This window comes from Cebus imitator, unplaced genomic scaffold (genome assembly GCF_001604975.1).
Source record: "Cebus imitator isolate Cc_AM_T3 unplaced genomic scaffold, Cebus_imitator-1.0 Scaffold194, whole genome shotgun sequence".
Classification (NCBI taxonomy): Eukaryota; Metazoa; Chordata; class Mammalia; order Primates; family Cebidae; genus Cebus; species Cebus imitator.
In genome coordinates this window covers 2,295,278-2,317,356 of record NW_016107509.1, presented here as the reverse complement: position 1 = coordinate 2,317,356, position 22,079 = coordinate 2,295,278, and the positions used below count along the sequence as shown (strand labels likewise).

Sequence of the window (22,079 nt, the reverse complement as noted above, 5' to 3'; positions counted from 1 at the left end):
AACCCATTCGAAAGTGGGCAAAGGATATGAACAGACTCTTTTCAAAAGAAGACATATATGAGGCCAATAAACATATGAAAAAATGCTCATCATCACTGAGTATTAGAAAAATGCAAATCAAAACCACATTGAGATACCACCACATGCCAGTTAGAATGGCAATCATTAAAAAATCTGGAGACAACAGGTGTTGGAGAGGATGTGGAGAAATAAGAACACTTTTACACTATTGGTGGGAGTGTAAACTAGTTCAACCATTGTGGAAGACAGTGTGGTGCTTCCTCAAGGACCTAGAAATAGAAATTCTGTTTGACCCTGCAATCCCATTACTGGGTATATACTCAAAGGATTATAAATCATTCTATTATAAAGACACATGCACACGTATGTTCACATCAGCACTGTTTACAATAGCAAAGACCCGGAACCAACCCAAATGCCCATTGATGACAGACTGGACAAGGAAAATGTGGCACATATACACCATGGAATACTACGCAGTCATAAAAAACGATTTCGTGTCCTTTGCAGGGACATGGATGAACCTGGAAACCATCATTCTCAGCAAACTGACACAAGAACAGAAAATCAAATGCTGCATGTTCTCACTCACAGGCAGGTGTTGAACAATGAGAACACATGGACTCAGGGAGGGGAGCATCACACACTGGGGTCTGTTGCGGGGGTGCCAAGGGAGGGACAGCTGAGGGGTGCGGAGGTTGGGGACGGATAACATAGGGAGAAATGTTAGATGTAGGTGAGGGGGGATGGAGGCAGCAAACCACATTGCCATGTGTGTACCTATGAAACAATCCTGCATGATCTGCACGTGTACCCCAGAACCTAAAGTGCAATTTAAAAAAATCAATAAAACAAAAATGATAGATTAAAAAAAAAAAAGAGCTAATTATGTTAGATGTGGAATAGTTTCCTCTGTAAAGGAAAAGGTATCTATCCATATAGAAATTATCATGTCTAAATGAGGACAATAGCTTTAGTACAAATTATAGATGTAATTGGTCTTATGTGTCCTAGAATAATCTACCAAATACTCTACCATGTAAGAATTCTTTATAAAGCTACCTGCCTTGGAGAACACAGTCTGCAAAGGAAAGATTGATATAAGGTAGTAAGAGTCTAGTCATCATCTTTCTTTTTTCTTTTTTTTTTTTTTTGTTTGAAAAAGGTTAACATAAATATTAGAAACTTAATTTGACTGGATAATAAATATCTGGAACATCCAGCTGTTTCTTTTTCACTGTATTTAATACTTGGCAAATTTTCACATCATTAACAATTCACACAAAGATGGCCAAAAACCAAATATGATAAATGCTACTAGATATATAAAAATTAATCTTACATGCTCAGGGTGAAGTCTCTCAGCTTGTGAAGCACAGCAAAAAGAAACAATTTTGCTGAAAGATGAGTTTAATTGGAATATGGTTAAAGATACTCATCTCACTTCAGAGGCCACACTTTTTAGAAGTGCAATTTACCTTCCTCCCTGCTCAGTTAACATTTACACCTATGTCCGATTTACTGTAGACATCACTGCCTTCAGGAAGCTCCTTCTGATTCACCAGGCCTAGATTGGGCCTGTCACATATGCGGTCACCATATTCATTCGCTATCAGCTCCACTTTCCACCGCCTCCCCCGAGTGCACAAGCCACAGCACTCATCCATCACACTGCTGTATAATTGCTTACTTAGCTACCGGTAACCTCCACTGAACAAACAGCTTCGTGAAAGCAGGAAAGATATTTTTCCTGTTTAATGTTTAATCCTCTGTACCTGCACTCACTATGCCTGGCCCATGACAGACACTAAAACATTTTTAGTTAAAAGAATGGATGGAAGAAATATTATAATTCAGAGACTAACGGATCAAGTGGGTATTTTTAACTCTTAAGTAAAATACCATTTAAATAATACACAAGATTCTTATTCTATTTCTTGGCACCCCACACAGAAGCTTTTAAAAATATTTTTATTGTGAGCATGGTCTAACTTCATCATACAGACTATATGAAATAAAAAATCATTTTTGAGCCCAAAGGCAATTACAGTATCTGAGGTCTTTGTTCCTCAAAAGGTACAAAACTCTTTCAAAACTTAGTGGAGATAAAAACACAGGATTCTGTGCAGTTCCCAGCACACCAATAAACTCAATGAATGTCACAAAGCCCGTTGAAACAGAGAGCTGGGTTTCCCACCAAGTTGTTGTGTCTTCAACAATAACAACAACAATAAATCCTAACATCTATTAATTCTACCTATGTTAATTCCACGTTTTCAAAGGAAGAATGAGAGGTGAAAGCCACAGGGCATAACACAGCCTAGACCAACACATAAGATGGATAAAGATGAGCAAAAAAGCCAGAGAACATCAAAGCAAGCTCTCCCTTCCATACCTGTTGTCAAAAACAGCACATGAAATCCTAAATCCTTACAATGGAGTTTGGACCTCTGGCCCCAACTACTTCTGTGCTATGGGTAGATTAGCTGCTCCCCTGTTCCACAGGTCTGTTTTTTAGGATAAATCAATTATTCATGGCAGCATTCTTAAAGCTCATTAAAAGACACTCAAAGTCAAGTAATTTCCATTGTTCCTGAAACCATATTATAAGCAAGATCTCTTTTGGTCATGCTAATTCAACTGAGTTGAATCCACATCAGGACCCTTTTGAAATCTCAGAGCTAGAGATAACAATTCTGATCATTCTAGAGGGTCAAAGGTGGTTTAAATTCTATGGCAGCTATGTACTGAACTAAGAAAGAAGACAGAAGTACAAACTCTTTAAAACCCCCAGAGGGGGAATGGCTGACCCGAGATTCTGTCATTCTCCAATAGTCTGGCTCTCCATTGCCTAGTTCCAACTGACAGTGTCTTTCCATGTGAGAAATAAAAGTGTTACTCGTGCTGAATATTTATGCATGTCAATAATGTGAAGGAAAAAGAAACAGAGGAAACTTTCAAAGAAACTAGATCATACTAGTTAGTTTGGGACTAATAGCTACCTTCTAATTGGTCTATCTAGTCCCATAAGAGTGAACTCATCCCTGAAAATGCTAAGTACATAGCCAGAGAATAACCTACTGAGAGATGTGATGATGTCCAAGAGGCCGGAGTACGAGCCACTGCCTCAATTCCGAGTAGAAGGGTAGAGGCAGCACAGCAAGTAAGACCGGTGAGCATGCCAGGAGTGTCCACTAAAGCGGACACCACAGGATCTTAGCACACAGTCATACAGCTTATGAGAAGCAAAGAAAAAGATGTAGTCAAACTGGAAGAATTCTAGTATATACAATCTTCCAAATACATTTTCTTTATCCAAAACAATATGGTTTTGTTTACATACATCTTGATTCACTGCCATGGAGGTAAAGAAACCACAGAAAGGGGAGAAAAATGGAAATTAAAGTATAAATAGAAACTACAGATGTAGGCTACTACTTATAATTTACTCCAAATCCTGCCTTCTAGTCCAGGAATGGCAAATAGGTTTTACCTTCTGTACCAATTCCACCTGCTTGATGGAGACTCTGTTGAGGACCGCTTAGGCCAAATGGAAATGAGTAAGAAAAAGCCTACTTTGAATGAAGGACAGGGGAAACTAAGCACCAGTAATATGTATCTGCCATCTGGGGTCTATTCCAGCTGTTCTCAACTGTGGGCAATTTTTCTCCCTCAGAGATATCTGACAATGTCTAAAGACATTTTTAGTTGTCCCAAATGGGTGGGATTGCTATTGGTGGAGGCCAGGAATGATGCTCAACACCATCCCCAAACAAAAAATTATCTGGACCACCATACAAATAATGCTGCGGGTGGGAAACCATGGTTTGGTCAAGACTACCTTATGGTTAGTCCATGGACCCAGGTCTTTAGTCAAGTGACATTAGCCTGAGCTACCTCTCTTAACACCAGGGTAATTCTATACAACCTAATTGGGATTCTAGAACTAGGGAATTAGTTTAATTTATAAAGATCATACAGATCTGTCCTTAACTTTCATTGTGATCACGTCTGTTATTTTAGCCCTTAAAGCCTTGGTTTTCTCATCTATAAGAAGGACGCTGTAAGAAGACAATTACATGATCTCCGTGTTCACAGGCCAAAACAAAAAACCTGCTAGGAAGCTACAGGAATATATGTATTATATATGCTACAGGAATAAAATTCCTTGTCAGTAATCAAGCACTTATTGATATCCTCCTCTTCAACAAAGACAATTTCTTGTCAGCTTAAAACAAGTTGACCAATCCTAGTCTCCATTAATGCAGACTTATTGGCTGTGCCTGAAATTAAAATGGTTTTAATTTTCATATAATGCTTAAATACTTTCCATCTGAACCCTGTATTTAAGATGCTTTGGCATTTCTCAAAGTATTCCTACTTTCTTGTTCATCACCATTACACTGTATGAACTCGGCTTCTTCCAACTTTCCATCTATATTCTGTCACCTCTTATATCAGTTAAGCTATTAACATTAGGACCAATGATATAGCCTCTTATGATTACATTTCTTTTTTAACCCTGTAAATCTCCTTCATCAATCAATTAACCAATTCAAACATCCAGAGACTAACAGATCAAGTGGGTATTTTTAATTCTTAATATTAGAGTTAACATCGTGCCATGCCATTAATATTAAGGGTAAGAACTGAAGCTAGAGCAGTTAAGTGATGGTACAAAAAAAAAAAAGATGTAAAGACAATTTCTAGGCACAAAACACTTACAACTAATTAACAGATGAAACACATGAGCTACTAGAGAACAAGTTATATTAGCTAGGTGATAGCATGGAAATGTTACTATAAGGGTAAGAAATGGCAGAAGAATGAAATGAAATGTCTGCTGTACACAGATGAAAGATGACCCAGAAACTATCATTAAAAATGTTAGGGAAAGAAATCCATATAAATCAGATGCAGAAGGTCTGCTGACATCCTGCCACAGGTTTCAAAGGTTAACTCTATCTTTTAAAGATATATTAGACACACACGCAAAATATGGCTGCAGAACTGTAAGAACCAATTAATGTTCCCTTCAGACAGTCAAGTTACATGGAAACACTTGGAAGACAATGATTGAAAGTCATGTATTTTATATTAAATCACGTCCACCAAAATCAGACCCTATAAACCATTCCAAAAGAGGTGCATTTATAAAGAAACACAAGGGGCAGCAAACCCAACCCCAATGGGGTTCATCTAATGGTCTCAGACACATACACCAAGGAACTCAAGAGTGTATACATTTACTCCTAGAGGTCAAGAGATCGAGACCATCCTGGCCAACATGGTGAAATCCCATCTCTACTAAAAATACAAAAATTAGCTGGGCGTGGTGGTGTGAGCCTATAGTCCCAGCTATTTGTTAGGCTTAGGTAGAAGAATCTCTTGAACCGAGAAGGCAGAGGCTGCAGTGAGCTGAGATTGCACCATTGCACTCCAGCCTGAAGACAGAGCAAGACTCCATCTCAAAAAAAAAAAAAAAAAAAAAAAAAAAAAAAAAAAAAAAAAAAAAAAAAAAATCTAAAAAAAAAAAAAAAAATTTTAACCAAGGGTATTCAATTAAAAAAAAAAAAAAAAAAAAAAAAAAAAAAAAAAAAAAAAAAAAAAAAAAAAAAAAAAAAAAAAAAAAAAAAAAAAAAAAAAAAAAAAAAAAGATTCAAATGAAGAGTGACTCTGTCTCCTTACAGCAATTTCACCTAAGAAAATCTTTAAGACCTTTTCATAATGTTCTTGTTTAAAACAAATTATAGCTCTCCATGTCCTATTTCTCTAAGTCTAAACTCCCTGTGCTAGCACTTCAAGGATTCCCCCAAGCTTCCAGTTTCCTTTAATCATATTAACTCTATCTGTCACTAGTACCTCCCTTCTGTAAAGAAGCTCATTTAGATTGAGCATGAAGTTTAACATTCTCAACTTTTAAATCAATGGACTCTTAATGTAATCTAACACATAGTACTCTGAAAACAAATGCTGAGCAAGTCATACTATTCATCACATTTCAATTGTTTCTGGCAATGGTAGCAAATAGATAATAGCAAATAGGCAGATTTTACAGTGAAGGAATTTGTCAAGGGTTGTTTCTGTACAAGTTTTCCTTGACTGATTGATTGATTGATTGATTGACGTAGATTTGGGGTCTCACTTTGTTGATCAGGCCACTCTCAAACTCCTGACTTTAAGCAATCTTCTCGCTTCAGCCTCTCAAAGTGTTGGGATTACAGATACGAGCCACGGTGCCCAGCCCCTCCAGTATTTTGTTATTTAATTCCATATAAAATAACATGGAATAATGTTCTGTAGTTCTTTGAAAATGGAAAAAAAAAAAAAACATAAAACCCTAACTGTTTGCACAGAACATATCTTTAGTGCATCAAATACTTAGGCATAAAGGACTCAGAATACAAGAAAAAAAAGAATAAAGAAAGAAAAAATACAACTCATATATCAGACTTATATCTGTTAATAGGGATTACAGAAATAATAATAATAAAAAAAAAAGGCCCTAACATGATCAGAAAAGCATATTTCTAGAACAACCTGAAGCAAAGAGTAAAAAATAGCAGCAGGATTTCCTGGAATATAAGTAAAGGTACCAAACAAACAAACAAAAAAACACACTCTCAGTGTAGAACTCTTAGTAATGTATTTCAGATTCATTAAAAGATTCATATGAGTATTGAGAATATATTTCATACCAATGGTAAAAACATACCTAGTTTTGTTTTCCGTATCTTCGCTATCTGAATCTTCGGAGCTTCTATACTTGTCTGGATCTGGGAGTGTGCTTGGATCAAATCCATCATCATCATCATCACTCCAATCCAGAAAGGCTTCCTCTTCATCTTTGGCCTAAAAATAATAATAATAATAATAATAATAATAATAAGGGAAACTGTAGTTGAAGAAGTCAGTTGATAAACAATCAGGTTTTATTTCCAGACCCAAATGGATACCCCCTAATTGACATCCTTAGATTAGAAGCTTTCTGTTCTGACGAAGGCCTTTATGTGACTTTCAGAACCACATCATTTGCTAAGAGAATGAAAATCCTTATCATTTCAAAAATAAAGATTCAGAAAACAAATCACTATTAAGTCCTTTAAACACAATACAGTAGAAAATTGTCTATTTTATAATGTCCATGTAACTCAACTCAATTATCAATGGAATAAAGGCCAGGTGCTGCTGAGGTGCTGAGTAGCTGGGCATGCTCCTGTCACCCCAGCTACTCAGGAGGAGGCAAGGGGATTGCTCGAGCCCATGAGTTTGAGGCAGTAGTACACAATGATCGCCTGTGAATAGCCACTGCACACCAGCCTGGGTAACATCTCTAAAACAAAATAAAAATAAAGAAATAGCATATAAAGTTGTTTTAGTGCTCCTGTCCACACATGTCAGTTTCAAAACTACCAAAAATATTATGTGAAAATATAAAAGACCAGAAGCAAGAGTACAGTAACATTTGTCTGATTTTATGACCACAATAGTTTAAGTCTTAAAAAAACTATTAGATCTATTAGCTAGGCGTGGTGGCATGTGTCTGTAGTCCTGGATACTCCAGGGGCTGAGGCCAGAAGATCTATTGCGTCAGAAGGCTGAGGCTCCAGTGAGCCATGATCACACCACTGCATGTCAGCCTGGGTGACAGAGCAAGACTCTGNTAGCTGGGATTACAGGCATGCACCATCATGCCCAAGTAATTTTTTGTTTTTAGTAGAGATGGTGTTTCACCATGATGGCCAGGCTGGTCTTGAACTCCTGACCTTGTGATCCGCCCGCCTTGGCCTCTCAAAGTGCTGGGATTACAGGCGTGAGCCACTGCACCCAGCCACCAATACTATTTTCTACCTCCTAACATTTCTTCATGTGGGATGCCTTGTTCTATGAAAACTTCATATATGGCATTGTGAATTTACCAAAAGATAAATAAGTGGGTGATGATTCATACTATTAAGTGTTCAGTAGCAGAGCTCTTTTGGACAGCTACCCTAATGTGTGCATTTCAGTGAGTGTTTTGGAGATTGCGGTCATCTAGGAAAGATTTTAAGAGGTAGAAAATCTTAATCCTGAAGGTTAGGAAAATATTGGCCATGGATTTGTACTTTGCTCATTCAGGGAGCTAGGGACAGAGCAATCTACAATTACAGAGCTTTCATTCAAGAGGGTGGGGGGAGAGACAGAAAAGGAAAGGAAACATCAGGCACTGCACCTTGGTACCTCTGAAATGGACTAGGATGGCAAAGGAAGCATAGGAAATAGCTCTGGGTTTCAGAGGGTGCACTGAATAAAAAGGAGTGGTCACCTTTACCTGAGTAGATCAAGCAGCATCTTGGGGTCTTGAGGTGGGAAGAGCGGTTATAACAAGGTAGAGAGGTCAGGATCTTTAAATATGAGATAAAATGACCCATTAGGAGGTCTGCCCACCATGGTTGGAGGGCATGGGGCTAGAGGCTGAAGATGGAGACCAGATCACAAGGGATCTAATGAGCCTTGCTGAACAGTTTGAGCTTTATTGTACAGACTCTGGTGAGCCATTGAAGGGATTGAAACAAAGGAATACTGTGATCCAACATATTTCTCATCAAAAGTTGGACCATTTTGGATCAAATTAGCCATAGAAAAGGGGCTGGGAACAAATTAAGTACAGATTGGCAGCTGATCTTTTCCAAATGAAATATTCTGGTTAATTTAATCTCTGACGCACGAGGACAATGCAAACATTTTCCCTCTTTTAAAGAAAGGCGTTTCACACAAGCAGAACCTTCATGTTATTTTCCTCAATAGTTTTGTATGCAACTCTAATGAGTAGTTTTCCATAATTCAGTGTATTACTCCTGGAAAATATAGACAATAGGACAAATTTTTAGCTTATGCTGTCATTTTATGGATTAATTTCCATTAATGTTGACATTCTGGCTTTCAGTGCGTAAATATGAGTAAAACATCTGTTCAGGCCATTCCCTTGCTTAAAAACTTCTTCTGGCTCCCCTTCACCTACACTAGGAAACAATCTAAACTCACTGACTTGGTATATGTGGTCCTTCATAAATGTTCCCTCCCAGCTCATCTTGGCCATTTCTCCCTGTTCTGTACACCCCAGAATCTCTGAACACATTGCTTTCTTCTTCTTGGCTAAGACTTATGCTCTCTTCCTTGCCTGCCACGGGGATTTTTATTTCGTCCTTCAAGTCTCAGCTCAAAAGCTATTTCCTCTCTGAACTGCCTTCACCAGTGGCATGAACCACTCCCCTCCTTGTGTCTGCACAGCACTCTCTGTATCCCCTACCCTAGCCCTTACTCCATTGCGTTGTTGCTCTTGACTTAGGGGTCTCTCTCCCCCCTCTAGCCCATGAGTTTGTTAAGGGCAGGGCCCACATCTTGCCTGCCTTTGCCTTCCCAGCTTTGTAGCTCCACTGCCTGACACATGATTAATGCTCAGTAAATCTATAGAACTAAGTTCTATTTCTGTTTATAAGCGCTCCAGAAGAGTCCTCAGGGAATGACAGAGCATCAAGCCTCACTTTTGTAGCAGGCTGTTCTGTGAAATCTATGGCTACAGTGTAGGAACCTCAGACATCGAAACCTAACCATTCTAATGAAGATCAGCATGATTTCTGTACTGAGAACCCATCTCTTACTAAATATTGGAGGCTGGGTGTTTTTTTGTTTTGTTTTGTATGTATAAGGAAGTGAGGTTGGGTGCCATGGCTCTTGCTGGTAATCCCAGCACTTTGGGAGGCTGAGGCAGGAGGGTTACCTGAGGCCAGGAGTTTGAGACCAGCCCGGGCAACATAGGGAGACCTCATCTCTACAAAAATAAAAAAGTTAGCCAGGTGTGGTGATGGATAACTGTGGTCCCAGCTACTCAGGAGGCTGAGGTGTGAGGATCCCTTAAGCCCAGGAGGTTGAGGCTGCAGTGAGCTCTGATCACACCACTGCACTCCAGCCTGGGTGACAGAGCAAGACTCTGTCTCTTAAAAACAGAACAACAACAACAATCAGATCTGTACAAGCTTATTTGCAGTGATGGGTCTTCCAAATTCAAATGCAAGTGCAAAGTCACGAAGAGCATGGGAAAAGGGGTGAAACACCAAGAAATGGGAAAAGTAATAATGCATGGGAGGGAACGTATGGAAGCTGAGATCTATTCAGTTTCATGAAAGCAGGTAGGCAAGTGGGCTTTTATGTTTTTAATTTTTGGTGGTTATTTTTGTCAAAAACCAAAATAACGCAATGTTAAACTTACTATACATTTATGTTATGAACATCACATAACAAATTCATTTCTGGTAGACTGGTTTTGTCAACTACTAGATAAACTGAAACAATCACTGGCCCGTGCATTTAACAGAAAATTATAAGTAGGACTAAAAAAAACTTAAGGGTTTCTTTCAGTTGCCATCTTTACAATTCTTCATATCAAATAATACAAACTTCAATGATTCTATATGATTCTTCTGATTTCAAATGATTAATGCTCATTCCCAGAAACTGAATAAGAATTCAGAATAGCATAGCAATGACTATGCTAGCACTATTATATTATTCACTATTAAAGTACTCTAATGTTTTTTGATAACCTGTATACATAAGAAAATAAGAATCAGTCACCACTGCAAAAGTCCCTCATTGCTTTCCTGGTGAGGCTCTCATAAAAAAAATAAAAGGTCTGGAAAGAAATTGGGGGGAGAGGGACTAGAAGCATTAAGCAGCACGCTCGACAGCATATTTCATTGTTTATTTGAAAATAATCAAAGATACCAACAAAAATTGGATGTCACCATAAACTCAAGAATACTAATCTCCTGAGTTATAAAATATTTCTAATTTTCCAGTCTGATGCTCTTAAAGGAATGTGCTGTCTCATAGTAGAGGCAGAGCAGACTCAAAACAGTTCTAAACATTTTGGTCTCAGGACACCTTTATACCCAAAAAGAATGGAGGAGGCCAAAGAGCTTTAGTTAATGTGGGAAAGATCTACTGACATTTATTATATTAGAAATTAAAAATAAGAATTAAAATACATATATATTAATTCAATAAACTCGCTATGTATTAACAAAATATATTTTATGAAAAATAGCTGTAATTCCTATAGAATTTTTAAATTTTTCATACATTTTTGCAAGTCTCTTTAATGTCTGGCTTAAGTGAAGACAGCTGAATTCTCAAATCTGCTCTGCATTCATTGTTGCAATATTGTTGTGGTTGAAGTATATAAAGAAAACCTGGCCTCTCACATATAGATTTTGGGTAAGGGAAGAGCAATTAAACCTTTTCAGAAAACTGCAGTTATTCTGTTGATTTCATAACAAATGTTGATATATAATAGCTTCTTAAAAACTAGTTGCGATATGAAAACTGAAACCGTATCAATGAACTTTTTGTACTTTGTTATATTAAAATCCATTGGTCTACCTTGCACTTTGAATGGATATTTAGCCAATGATTTCATAACATCATACATTGGTCACTTTGAAAATAATTGTTCACTGAATTACATACATTACCTTTATGCAAATCTCCAAATGTTGACACACTTCATTACAAAAGTTTTTTTTCTTTTTTCTTTTTTTTTGTTTGTTTGAGGAAGAGTCTCACTCTCTTGCCCAGGCTGGAGTGCAGTGGCTCGATCTCAGCTCACTACAACTTCCACCTCCCGGATTCAATCAATTCTCCTGCCTCAGTCTCTTAAATAGCTGGGATTACAGGCGCACACCATCACACCCAGCTAATTTTTGTATTTTTAGTGGAGACGGGGTTTCACCATGGTGGTCAGGCTGGTCTTCAACTCCTAACCTTGTGATCTGCTTGCCTCATCTGCCCAAAGTGCTGGGATTATAGGCGTGAGCCACCGTGCCCAGCCTACAAAATGCTTTTTTAAAGTCGCATTTGTTAAACATCACCATCAATGTCTTTCTTTTTAGTATTGGGAAGCACCTTTGGTGGTTACAAATTTTCCAAAGTCAAATAATAAGAAATACTGGTTAATATAAGTTTTCCAAAATTCTTGTTTTCCTGAAAGGTCAAATGATACCATCAGAAACAAATACTTTCAGTTGTTTTCCTTGAAGGGTAAGCAAGTATCATTTTCCTACAGCAGCTTTTACAATTTTTCGTTTATCACAACAATTGACTAGAATATATCTAGGAATGGTTTTGTGTTCATATTTCTTGGGACTCTGCAAGCTTCTTAAATCTGTAAATAACGTTTTTCACTAAATATGGGGAGTTTCCAGCTGTTATTCCCGCAAATATTTTTATATCTCTTTTTCACCTCTCCTTTCAGGATTGCAAGCTCATGTATATTGGACTACTTCACAGGTTTCATAGGTTCTGTTCCTTTCTCTTTGATCATTTTTTTTCCATTCTTCATACAGGGCAATTTCTACTCAGTGTTCAGGTTTGCTGTTCCTTTCTTCTGACATTGCCAAATTGCTTTTGAGCCCACCTGGCAATTTTTTTAATTTCAGTAACTGTACTTTTCAGCTCTAGGATTTCCAGGTTTGTTTGTATGTTTGTTTAATGGTTATCATTTCTCTGCGCAGATCATTTTTTCATTTATTGATACCATATTTTCCTTTAATTCTTTGAATATATTTAAAATAGTTGCTTTGAAGTCTTTGCTAAATTCAAACCTGAGCTAAGAGCCAACTTCTATTGATTGCATTTTTCTGGGTAGAGATCACACTTTTCTATTTAATTCCATGTAGAAAATTTTTAATTTTTATAGTAAACTAGAGATTATAGATATAATACAGAAACACTAGATTCTATCATGTATTCTGAGGATTATTGAATTTGTATTCTAACAGGTAGGTACCTTGCCTGGATTAAAACTGCAGACTCTAATCCATAGTAAGGAGCTGCTTATGTGTGTTTTGATCTTGTGGCTTCTAGTTGCCTAAGGGTCTCCCCTGAGCCTGTACAATGTGGCACTTAGGCCAAGAACTGAGGCAGAGTTGGGCTTATCCTCCCTACGTCTGCCTCTGGAGATTCCTCTAATTTCCAGCTGCTCTGCTGGCTTTGCGATATGTACTCTGACACTTTGAGCAGAATACATCATTTAACTGTATTAATATATAATGCCACCATTTACTATGCCCCTTTAGTATAACAAAGCAAGTAACCCTCACAAAATATGTAAAATTTAGTAAGACAATTTGATAGTAAAACTTAATATAAATACTTTAACTCAATATTCCAATACAAATGTTTATTTACATTGGGGTATAAAAAACCCTAATTCAAAGCAATAAAAATTTACTTTCAAATGGATAAAATCCTATTTGGATTTGTTTTAATGTGACTCTTGTAACTGACAACATCCAGGCCTTCTGACCTACAAAATGATTGCAATGTTCATACTATACCATATTGTCTGTGGTGCATTACAGTCAATTCATGACAATGACCAATAAAATGTGTAATGCCTGTATTATGGAAAGTATAATGTGACTAACACCCTTAATTTATTAATAAACAAAACCACTATCATTTACAACAGAAGTCACTAAGTTAAAAATAATATCACCATAATGAAAACATTCTAAAGTATTAGGTCTTTTCAGCAAAGCCTAGACGTATGTACTTTCTAGCCATATATGATAAGAAAATGGACATTCTTAGCTGCTCTGTCTCTATCTTTGATTTCAAGAGTCATTTAAGAGATAATTTACAAAAATGGGATTGTGAAAGAAAAACAGTGACCGCAAAGTCATTAAGCCAAAGGGAAGACAAGCTAGGAACTGTGTCAGGCAACCCTGTCTATTTCATTCCTAAATAAGATAGCTACAAAAGCTATGTATCTCCCTCACGATTTGCCCACAAGGATATTAGTGTAGACAAAGGACAGACAGAACTCAAAGTCATCCCTCTGCTCATGTGAGACAAATCCTTATCTGATTGCTTCTTCTGCCCTATTGTTTCACTAAAGCCAGACTAAGGCATAAGTGACTATTCCTCTACCTCTGTCTCACATATAAATTGTGTATTTAGTAAGTGGCTAATCAGACACTCAAAAGAATGCAACTGTTTGTCTCTTATCTACCTATGACCTGGAAGCCCCCTCCCTGCTTCAAGCTGTCCTGCCTTTCCGGACTGAACCAATGTACGCATCTTACACATACTGATTGATGTCTTATGTCTCCCTCAAATGTATAAAACCAAGCTGTGCCCCGACCACCTTCGGGACCTCCTGAGTCTGTGTCATGGGTGTATCCTGTAACATTCGCAAAATAAACTTTCAGAATTGGTTAAGATTTGTCTCAGATATTTTGGGCTCACAGAACCATCTTCATTTTTTACTTTATTTTGACTTATTTTCATGAGTCAGACAAATATGCTCTGACCTATCTATCGCCTCACAACTGTCTGGAAATGCAGGACAACTTGAAGCAGGGAGGGGGCTTCCAGGTCATAGGTACCTAGGAGACAAACAGTTGCATTCTTTTGAATCTCTGTTTAGCCTCTTACTAAATACACAATTTGCACGTAAGGCAGAGTTAGAGGAATAGCCACTTATCCCTTAATCTAGCTTAGTGAAACAATAGGGCAGAGGAAGCAATCACGTAAGCATTTGTCTCATATGAGCAGAGGGATGACTTTGAGTTCTGTCTGTCCTTTGTCCAGACAGGCTCTACTGTTATGACCTAATCATCTCTCAAAAGCTAAAGAGCATATTTCAAAATTAGAAGGATCTTCAGAACTTGGAATATTCATTTAACAACTGTTTATTGCACACTTACCGGGTGCTGAGCATTGGTATAAAAGAAGAATGTAATCTGAGACACAGCATGCCAGTAAAGGACTCTGATTCAGCATTTTAACCTTAAGACTTTTAGCAAAATGAAATTTCTTCTAAGGCTGCTTTGCACAAAATTCATTCTTCTTCCTAAATTGCTTACTCACTTGCTTTCTTAATATATGAATATTTTACAGAGCCCTGCGGGATACTGATGATACTACAATTTCATAATACCCTATTAAATAATGGTACATCTTATTGATCATCTTTATTTCTTGTCTTTTCTGAGAAATGTTACACTACATAAGATAGTAAGTAACATAAAAATTACAATTCCAGCTCGCTATTTTTCTTATAATAATGAACTTTAATATGAGACAAGTCACAAGACACTAATTTGACTTCTGCTCCACTGATGGCTAGTTGTGTGCCCTTAGGCGATTAACTCAGGAAGCTCCTGTTTCCTTATCAGCGTAATCTGAACACGGACATCTACCACTCAAGGTTGTTATGAGCACTGGAAGAGAAACGCATGTGATGATGCCTATACTAACATTTATCATAAAGCCATGTGTGCACACCGGGAAAAGACATTCCAGCAGTTTGGCAGTCATATCCTTAAGGACCCTCCTGCTTTCTCTAAATTCTAACATAAGCAGAAATATGAAGTATTTGTATCATCTAAGGAAGCAGTGTATCCTACTATTAAAATAAAAAATATTATACACAAAAGAATCTAATACAAACTAAATAAATGATAAAGGCTCAAAGGAGTATAAATGTTAGAATGAACCACAGTTCCTGAGGAAGGTAAATAAAAGTACTACAAACAAGGCATTAATAGTAAATTGTTTGATGATGAATATAACTCAATAATAAAAAGGATTAATAAATACAAAAACATGGATAATATGATTTAGATCTGTGTCCCCACTCAAATCTAATGTTGAATTGTAATCCCCAATGCTGGAGGTGGAGCCTAATGGGGGGTAATTGGGTATCACAAGGTAGATTTCTCATGAATGGTTTAGTACCATCCCCTTCCATCCCCTTGGTACTGTCTTTGCGATATGTGGTAGTTTAGAAGCATTTGTCACTCTCCCCACTCTCTCTTATTCCTGCTCCATGCCTTCTGCCATGACTGGAAGCTTCTTTGAGGCCACCCCAGAAGCAGATGCCATTATGCTTCCTGTATAGCCTACAGAACCATGAGCCAATTACCCAGTCTCAGGTATTTCTTTATAGTAATGCAAGGACAGCCTAATATAATGGATGAATCTCAAATGCATCTTGCTAAACCCCAAAAGACACACCCCAAAGGCTACATATTAGATGACTTAATTGATAAGAAATTCCAGAAAAAGCACACTTATCGGTACAGAAAACAGGTCAGTAGGAGGCAGCAACGGGCATTTTTGAGGTGATGAAGCTACACTGCATCTTTGATTATGATGGATGCATCACTGTGCATTTGTCAAAACCCATAGAAGTGAATCACAAACAGTGAATTGTACTGTAAGTTTTTTTAAAAAAGGACACCCTCATAGAATATTTTAATGACATTTAAAAGTATTCACAATGGGTTAGTAGAATATAAAGAATGTAACTATAAAACACATATATAGAGAAAACTTCAGGTGATGGGATTTGATCACAGGACTTTCCCCTCTCCTTTTAAACAATCTAATAGAACTTTAAAATAAATAATATTTTTGAAATTAAAGAGATTAAACTCTTTTTAAACTCTAAAAGATCTCTATATGGAATCTATTAAGATAACAGGTTCAGGAGAGCTTTAGATTAGGAGTTCTTAACCTGAGGTTCCTGGAAGCCACAAAACCACTGAAACAATATGAAAAGTATATAATAAATAAATATAACACATTTTGTGGAGAGAGTAGAGCCATAACTTTCAAATAGTCTATAGGCAGCCAGCAACCCCAGTTACAACTGCTTGGCACTGAACTATAAGAACATAGGTCTCAAATTAGATTATCCTGAGCTTTAAGATCATTCATCCCTGAAAGCCTTGAACATGTTTTAGGTTTCAGCCGCCTGGTGACACACACCAGTCTTAGGATATTTAGAAGCAGAAAAACAGAATGAAAGCGCAAATGCAACATTTTTTAAGGGCCAAAGTTCCTAACATTTCAATAATTCGTAAAACAGCCATGGAATGAGTGGGCTCATGTATCTCTGTGGCACATGGCTACACTTTCAATCTTTGGCCAAAACTGTCACATCTCAGGGGAAAAGAAAAACCTCAAAGCGGCTAGTTGAGATCTATCTTCAGAGAAATAAACAGAGGAGATGGGTTTTAAGTCATGGACATGTTTGGTCTACTACATTCTTCATGGTTTGTTCCATCAATTTATCATCACTTCTCTAAGTGGGAACCCAATCCATTTCTTTCAGTTAGCTATTGAAAAACTGTTTTTTGCAGGTATTAAAACTGGCTCAATATATGGTGAAAAATAAATAGCAATTTAAAATCAGAAATGAACTGAATGAATTCAGGTTTTAACAAACACATATGAATGAATCCAGTAGAATGTGAAAATCCATTAACCAAGTGCATTCAAAAAGGCAGAAACACTGAACAGTGGGAAAAACAGTCCTACAAATGTAAAAATTATAAACCATGACAGAGTATCTTGCCCAAAAAATGTCACCTTGATACCACTGAATGAAATGTCATTGAATGAACATTTCCAACCAAAACCATTGTTTTCCTTTAGCATTTTGTAAACAGGCCTCAGTCACTTCTGCTGAAACCACCCCACTCTAATAGAGCAGGATCATTTCCAAGTCACCGGGTTTAAATAAAATGTCCATTTATAAAAAGAAATCAGAGCAAAAAAATTTTTTTTTCTTTTTCCTCCATCCCATTCCCAATATTATAATACCAATGACTCAAGGTAAGTGGAACAAAACAAAAACCTTAAAATTAAAGAGTACTTTGATTTGGAAAATAGGCAGTCTTCAAAAAGTTAATCATCAAGTTCTCATACAACCCAGCAACTACAATCCTAGCCAAGAGAACTGAATACACATTCACAGAAAAACCTGCACATAAATGTTCATAGCAATATTACTTATAATAGTCAAAAAGTGGAAACAATATAAATGTCCTATAAACGGCGACTGGATAAATAAAATGTAGGCTACCCATACAAAGGAAAAAAATTATCTCTTGGTATCTGTTGGGGATTGGTTCCAGGACCCTTTATAGTCATCCCTCAACATCCATGGTTGGTTAGAATCAAAAAAATTCATGGGGGCTGAAGTCCCTGATATGAAATGGTACAGTATTTGCATATAACCTATGCATATCATCCCATATACTTTGTCATCTCTAGATTACTTATAACACTTAATGTATTATAAATGCTACGTAAACAGTTCTTATACTGTATTGTTTAGGACATAATGACAAGAAGTAGTCTGTGCATATTCAGTACAGATACAATTTTTTTCAACTATTTTTCATTCATGTTTGGTTGAATCCATGGATGAGGGATTCACAGATATATGGAAAGCCAACTGTATGGTCAATGAAAGAAATGGAGTCCCGATACATGCTACAACATGGATGAACCTTGAAATCATTATGTTCAGTGAAAGAAGCCCATTGCAAAGGACCACATATTGTATGAATTGTCTTATATGAAATGCCCGGAATAGGCAGATCATGAAGACAGAAGGTAGATTAGTAGTTGCCAAGAATGAGGCGATGTGGGAGTGAAATGGAACCAAAGGGTACTAGATTCCTTTTGGGGGTGTCAAGATGTTCGGAAATTAGATAGTGGTGCTGGTGGTGGCACAACTTTATGAATATTAAAAGCCACAGAACTTTATGTCTTCAAAGACATCAGAATTGTAGACATGTATTCAATTCTTTTATTATATACCTGGGATTGTAGTTGCTGGGTTGTATGGTAACTCTATGACTAACTTTTTGAAGACTGCCTGTTTTCCAAAGCAATCATTAGTTTCACAATATATAAATTATCACGATTTTAAAAATAAAAAATTAAAGGTTACTTAATTTTTAATGTAAAGATGCAAAATGTTTTTACATTCTACTTTTAACAAAGTATTATTAATATCTTTCTTTTTTTTCTAGAAAGTATTATTTAATAATGTAAAAATTATCTTTAATTTCTCTGAAATGGTCAATCCAGTTGTACATTAAGAGAAAAATTAGAAAGGAAGGGAAGAGGAAGAGATAGCATGTTAGCATAAATTTAAAAACTCAGACTTAATAAGTTCATGAACACTTCCTGATTTCAAATCCCATCACTGCCAGAGACGCTGAAGAGATTATACTTACTTATATTTTAAAAAGTGAATATTCAATAAGAGAAAAAAAATCTTTTAACTTTTTGGCTTAAAGCAGGGTAAAGGCTATAACCATAGAAAGTGTTAATACTACCATTACACAAATTCAGATTTGAAAACTGAGACTTAAAGGGGCCAAATAACCTTCTCAATGAAGCAGTTTATAGAGTCGGAAAGAAATCCCAGTATGTTTCACTCCAAAGTCCAAAGTCCAACCTCTTCCCATATGTCATGAAGATCCAACTTCACTTTTGAGAAATCCAAAGGTATGTCAGCTCAGAATTCTGGGTCCAGTTATTGTTATGGCTCGAACATAGCTAGTAGGCATGAAGTTTTGTGCCCTAAGCCTCTAGCCACAATCATTACTGCACACCTTTAACTCCTCGCCACAATCATTACTGCACACCTTTAACTCCTCGCCACAATCATTACTGCACACCTTTAACTCCTCATTTACGTTGCTGTTTAGATACATTCTGTAGCCTTAAAAGAAACATTTCATGAGTTACAGCCCTGGGTGTCAATCAACCTCCAGAAAATTCTTTGTTAGGGACTCCATTCTTGATACTGGTCTCATGAAAACTGGTCATGTGAGTAACAAACAGAGCTTAAGAGAAGCACTAGGACAGACTAGAAATCGGACACTAAGAAAACCCGATGTTATGCCTGAGTGGCATCTTTCTACAACAAAGAACAATGCAGTCCTTTCACTATTCTGTCGAGTATTCATGAAGTTATCCGCAAGTTCTACCGGCTGTTTAAATTATTTCATAAATGCCCACAGACAGTTTTGCTCTGGCTCTTTCAGAATCCAACATTACTGATTATATTTTAAGATATTTAATACATTTCCATAATGACTTTTTTAATACCCTAGATATCGAAATCCCTATACATAGGTGGTAAAACATTTTGGTTATTCCCAATGAAATATTTGTGCCTTTCAGATATTTGTGCTGACTGGCCTATCTTTCCTCTTGTTTATAATTCTGATAGGAGCCACAGAGGAAAAATTTCTTAGAGAAGCTGCTTATTAGCAAGTAAAATATTTAAGACTACAGCATGTTTATGAGCTTCCAGTTTATTCAGAGCAAAGGGATGCTTTCTGAAGTCTTTATTTGTAGACACACTCCAACAGAACCCCAGAATGTTCACAAAACTACAAAATCTGTACTCTAGGATGCAGGGTAAAGTATCTCAGGAGACATATGTAGGCTCATATATACTGCTTACAGTTTTAGTCTTCGTAATAAATTCCATAATGAAAAGTTAGCTACACATATGGAAGCTAAACTTTAAATCATGTAAATATCTTCTAATATAAATCTTAGAAAGAATGTGCTTGTCTCTCTTGGTCTAGAAATCTAGGATTACGATTAGCTTGTGCATTAAATTCATGCAACAAATATTTACTGAATACTTACTATGCATGATGGACACATGGTAAGCGACTCTGGGGGATACAAAAAAAAAACCAAATCTCTTCCCTGCTCTAAAAATGCTTCCATACAAACACAGTCAATAACATAGGGGCATGTATTATTCTAAATGAGGGAGGATGTTCTACAGGAGAAACTACACAATTAAAGTACTAGGGAGGCGAGTTCAACAGAAGGCTAGTTCTGGCACTGGGACAGGGTGGAAGTGGTGGCAGATATTAGGCAAGACTTCATGAAGGAGATGCCATTTCAATTATGCTCAGGGTAAACGGGGATTGGAACATGTACTAGTGATGAGGAGGGCATTTAAGTGATGGCACGGCATAAACAAAGACACAGGACACGAACTGTGTAGACATGTACAAGGTAGATACTAGAAACATAACAGGTGAAGGTACCAAGTCCCTCTTCTTTTAAGCAGAGACAGTCCCTTCCCAGAGTACACAGCTTGGGAAGCAGGATTTTAACTCCCACAGGCTCTCTCAACCAGGTACTATTCCACTGCTAACCTGATAACCATATGGTGCTGGTAGTTACTTCTGCTAAATCTTGGGTCCACCACTCCAGTTGTGCAACTTTAGGTAAATCACAACCTTACTGTACCAGAGATTCATTATCTGGAATAAAACAGCATTAATAACTAAGTAATGACTCTAAAGCCTAATGAGAAAATAAATATAAAGTGTCTTATACTAAGCTTGGCTAATGTAGGCACTCAATCAGTGAGAGCAGAAGCAGTTGTTTATGTCAGTAGAAGGCGGCAGAGGACTTTAAATGTTCTAGAAAGATGGACTAGACCTGGAATTCTGAGCTCACATATCTCTGGATTTCTTAGTAGTCAAAATATCTATACTAGGGGGCCATTATTTTAGCCAGGTATGTTAGGCCATTCTTGCATTACCATAAAGAAATACCTGAGACTGGGTAATTTCTAAGAAAAGGGTTTAATTGGCTGACAGTTCTGCAGGCTATACAGGAAGCATTGCACTGGATCTGCTCAGCTTCCAGTGAGGCCTCAGGAAGCTTACAATCACAGTGGAAGACAAAGGGAGAGCCAGTGTCTCACATGGCAAGAAGAAGAGATGGAGTTTCACTCTTCCTGTCCAGGCTGGAGTGCAATGGCACAATCTCAGCTCACTGCTATCTCCCCATCCCGGGTCCAAGTGATTCTCCTGCCTCAGCCTCCCAAGTAGCTTAGATTACAGGCAGGTGTTACCATGCCCAGCTAATTTTTTTGTATTTAGTAGAGATGGGGTTTAGTAGAGATGCCTGGCATGGTACTACATATTGTTAAACAGCCAGGTCTCATGAAAACTCACTGACTATTACAAGGACAGTGCCAAGCCATGAGGGTTCTGCCCCTGTGTCCCAAACACCTCCCACAGCCCCCACCTCCAACCTTGGCAGTTACAATTCAATATGAGACAGGGTGGAGACATATATTCGAACTACATCACCAGGTAAAGGTAAAGTTTAGGATGACAAAATAATTCTAATATTGCTGTGCATGTCTTTATGTTGATACAAAG

General features: G+C 37.2%; 1 protein-coding gene across 2 annotated transcripts in view; it reads right to left on the bottom strand.

The window, feature by feature from the left end:
• The window catches only part of DDX10 (DEAD-box helicase 10), a 274,959-nt gene that overhangs the window by 21,783 nt on the left and 231,097 nt on the right, over nt 1–22,079 (bottom strand). For both annotated transcript variants that reach the window (XM_017547072.1, XM_017547074.2), the window contains one exon: nt 6,737–6,873. In XM_017547072.1, coding sequence (XP_017402561.1) covers nt 6,737–6,873 — 137 coding nt within the window. The remainder of the gene's footprint in view (nt 1–6,736; nt 6,874–22,079) is intronic.